This window comes from Aptenodytes forsteri, unplaced genomic scaffold, assembly GCF_000699145.1.
Source record: "Aptenodytes forsteri isolate BGI_AS27 unplaced genomic scaffold, ASM69914v1 Scaffold54, whole genome shotgun sequence".
Taxonomy (NCBI): Eukaryota; Metazoa; Chordata; class Aves; order Sphenisciformes; family Spheniscidae; genus Aptenodytes; species Aptenodytes forsteri.
In genome coordinates, this window is record NW_008796044.1 from 19,318,211 (window position 1) to 19,322,339 (window position 4,129).

Consider the following 4,129-nt stretch of genomic DNA (forward strand, 5'->3'; position numbering starts at 1 on the left):
GAGCACAGATCCTTACCATTTGCAGAAGGCTATAAAAGCCTCGTATTTGTTACAGAGACATGGCGTCTCCAAATACATGTTGATACAAAGCAGAACTGGTACTGGATAGCGTGATTACTCAAGATATTTATGGTTAGGGAAACTAGAAATAGAGGTGAGCGTTACCCAAGAACGCAGAACAAATTAATGGTATGGATAAGATCACAGTAGCGCTCTGTCTTTAGGCAGGAGAGTTTCATCATGGTTTGATATTTTCAGTTAAACTAGATGCCCAGCGTATCAGCCATCTGGGTTTCCTACATGCAGCTTTGATTAGCACCAAGAATTAATAGACTTTTAATGTATTCAAACCAAGGCCATGAAAACCATTTTATACTTTTTGAAGCACTTGTCTCTTTAGTTGTGTAAGTGCTAGAGTGACAGTCCTTATTTATCCAAAGACCACAACAGACGATGACACAACTTTATATCACAGCGCTTGGTGTACTTGAGTGACCTCACATTTCTCTCTAGAGGTACACTCAATTCTTGACCTTTCTGCAAGCAATTGGGGCACCGCCACCGAGCAGGCTCTGCAGGACTGGGGTGGTGTGCGAGGGGGGGACTGGGCAACGGGCTGACTTGTTTGCTGACGCTAACTGCTCGTTGTTCAGTCTGAAGTGGAGTTGAATGAGCCATCTCCCAGGGAAAGGCCTGATATCGGTTCAGCAAGCCAGCTTACCTCACACCATCTTCCTTTTTATCACCTTTTCTCCAAGCAGACTCACCTCGAGTTTTACAAGTCTGCTGATTATATCAATATAACGTACTCCATTTAGAGTTTGCATATCAGTGCGACATGGCTGTGTTATCAATAGTGCCGATACACCATCATTGTTGTATGAATTGTTTAGTTGGTACATCTAGATTTGATAAAACCAAATAGCAGTAAAAGATACATACATCTAATTCCACAGGGTAAGAAAATGAATATAATCCCTGTGTATTAACCAATTTAACATATATTACACATACTATTTTTTATTAGGACTAAAGAGACACTTCTATATCGGTGGCATTAATTATATGTTAACAAAATATCCAGTGAAACTAAGCTGGGATTTTCAGAGTAGCCGAAGGGTAATGCTGACTTGCCAGAGGATGCGGATGCCTCACTCAGAGGCTCGCTGGCACACTGCTGGTGGCACTGGTTGCATCACTTGGCCAGCTCAAGTCATGCAACTGTAACGTTTAAAATATAACTAATTAAGATAATATCCACCTTACATTTGACTGCTTTAGATGCATTAGGATTACTATATATAGATATTGATATATATGGAAATGTTATATCTTACTCTACAAAATGGACAGATGCAAATCAACCCAGTGAGGAGAGAAGATGGAGCACAGCTAGCAGATGCTGTTCACCTGCTGACTGCGCTGCTGCAAAACGCGCGGCTCCTGCCATTTGCAGAGTAAGCAGAATACAGAATTTGTGGGATAAACGCTGAAGATTTATAATCACCCTTTTAAAATCCTGGACTGACAAAAATGAGTTTTATCTGAATGCGGTTCCAGTTTGAGACTCCAAAAATGGTTTAGTTGGAAGTTGGTTTCCAGACAGTCTGACATCCCTAGGCTGGACATCACTTACCCTGCAAGGACTGTCGCCTGACTGGTAGTCGCTGAGGAGAGGAGAGTTACTGGTGAGACTGTATTTCTTGTCCTCTTTGAATATGCTGATCCGCTGGGCAGTCAGCTTGGCTGGCGAGTAAAACCTGTTTTCTGGCACTTCCCCAGCCCCGCAGAAATGGTCCCCTGGCTCAAAGCTGTGGCGGAGAAAACGCCGAGAGTGCTCTTTGCGCGGGGGCTCGAGTTCCTGCCCATCTTCATAGACTTGTTTTAGCACTCGACCACTGTAAGCTGATGATATTTTGAACCTCACTTTGCGGGGCCTTCCCTCATGCCGCTGATTGAGTTTCTTCTGGTGCTCATCCATTATTAGGATTTCAAGCTGCAGGTCCTGGAGATCAACTCCAAGAGCTTTGGGTCCAGAAGAAAACTTTCCCTAGCTTCCCCCAGCCACACAATGTATAATTCAATGTTTCTAGTAGTTCCTCTCATCTTACAGGAAAACTGACACCACTGTATTAAATATTGATAGATATTCACAAAGAGAAAATATCGATGGTAGTGAAATATAAGGCAGGTTGGTGAATGGTGGACGGGCTGGCTTACCACAAAAAGAAAGGAGTTAACTTGGGGAGGATAGGATTAAATAGGAAACTGCCCATGTTGTGAAACCATGGAAATGTTTCTGCTATGTGCTGTGATAAGAACTACCCCAAATACACCATCCCAGCAGCTTTTCACAATTTTCTGACAAGGTGAGAAGTTAAGAAGACAAGTTCACAGAAAAAGCAATCCAGCTTCACAAATAGCAAATGTGAATAATTCCTCTTCCATTCTTGCTCTGAAACCCTGAGAGTACAAAGCTCCATTTCATTTTAATCCAAATGCGTTCCTCTACAGGTTGGTGAAGATCTAATTAAGATTTTCTCTCTCTTCAGCTTTCAATCCCTATTTGTAATTCTTGCCGGTTTTCAGGGCCTTTTGGTCATTCCGAGTTTGCTTTTCATTTTTAAAAGATGGTCACCTCCTGAGAGCCACCAGAGGCCCAGTCCTCTGCTCATCTGCAGTCCCTTGCATGTGCTCAAGGAGCACAGAAAGCGCAGCTATTCCGATTTGGCCATTTTCTTTCCCGGTAGGCAAAGCAGAGGTTTGCAGAGGTGCAGAGTAGAAGGGGACGGGGCCCTAGGCTACCCTAGAAGAGACGTCAGCATTAGGCAGGCCTCTGCTTTGCACAGCAGCAGCTCTGCAAGGTGCTGGTTACAGCCAGCCTCGCTCAGCGTCTAACGGAGGGACTTTAATTCCTCGATGCTCATGCAGCCCTCCATCCCGACAGCAGCGAGCAGTGATCCAAGTTGCCTTCCCATGACAGCCCATCGTTAGAGATTTTCAGATATCCTGAAACTGATACCTTACTGGCATGTGCCTCGTTACTCTGTTAAAGTAGGGGTTTGTTCACTGTGCCCGTCCCCAGCTGTGCACTTTGGGCTTGTCTTTCCATTTGAGGGAAAAAATGAAGAGTATGTTTAGTACAAAATGCATCAACAGAGTAACTGCTGTCTGGGTTTTAAACATCTCCTGATACCTACTTGTATCAGGTACACACAACAGGAGTTAAAATCCCTCTTCTTTCAGGTTCCAAGATTTCAGTACATTTCCACTATTAAATGCAGTTTTATTGAGGGGGACTTAAACTAAGCTTTCTGCCTACATCCTGCCAAGGGTATCTTCTTCTAATTCAAAACCAGAGCTTTTGAAGCTTAATATTCTCAATAGATTGATTTATTATGTTTAATAAAAGTTTGCTCATTAAATACTAGGATGACAGTTTAGAAGGCTGTATAGTAATAATACACAATACAGACCTTCCAACCACCCGAACAGTCTTCATGTGCTGAAAGCGGTTTCTGTCATGACAGACGTTGCTTTTGCAGGTTCCTTGGGCTGCTGGAAGCCTTGTCGTAAGTACACGTAGAAGATGTATATCCCGCCAAGAGAACATGCATGAACACGCCTGGGTAAATGTACAGCCAGGGATACACCCTTTTCATTTCCAAAACACTATTATAATATTCATGTCAGTCTCCCATCCTATCTCAAACAGGAGGATCTCACATTATATGAAAACCTTGATTTGCATGAATCAAACTCAGCTCTCACTGCATTTGCTTGAGAAGCTTGATCCACCCCTTTTCTCTTGTAAGTCCTGTGTGAATCAGGCCTCAGTATTACTGCTTTTTCAAAGGTACACCAGCGGTCTTAATTTGACACAAATCATACTTTGTAAGATACCTTAATTGGAGTTCATTTTCTTTTGATTAAGGAAACAATCAAACGGGAAACGAAGTTCAAAGCAGCAATGAGAGAACACAGAGTGAGCACCACTGCCACGATCTGCACTTGCGAGACGAGCAAAGCGACTTCCCATCCTTACAGTTACTTACAGGTGCTGTCAAAACACAATGAAACTACCCCGGCCCTGTAATTTTCACATTAGAACAATCCCATCCTCTGCAGT

General features: G+C 43.1%; 1 protein-coding gene across 1 annotated transcript in view; it reads right to left on the minus strand.

Annotated features, from left to right (window-relative positions):
- The window catches only part of GRXCR2 (glutaredoxin and cysteine rich domain containing 2), a 5,331-nt gene extending 3,350 nt beyond the window's left edge, over positions 1–1,981 (minus strand). The window contains exon 1 of the mRNA XM_009286091.1: positions 1,637–1,981. Coding sequence (XP_009284366.1) covers positions 1,637–1,981 — 345 coding nt within the window. The remainder of the gene's footprint in view (positions 1–1,636) is intronic.
- Between the last annotated feature and the right edge of the window lie 2,148 nt (positions 1,982–4,129).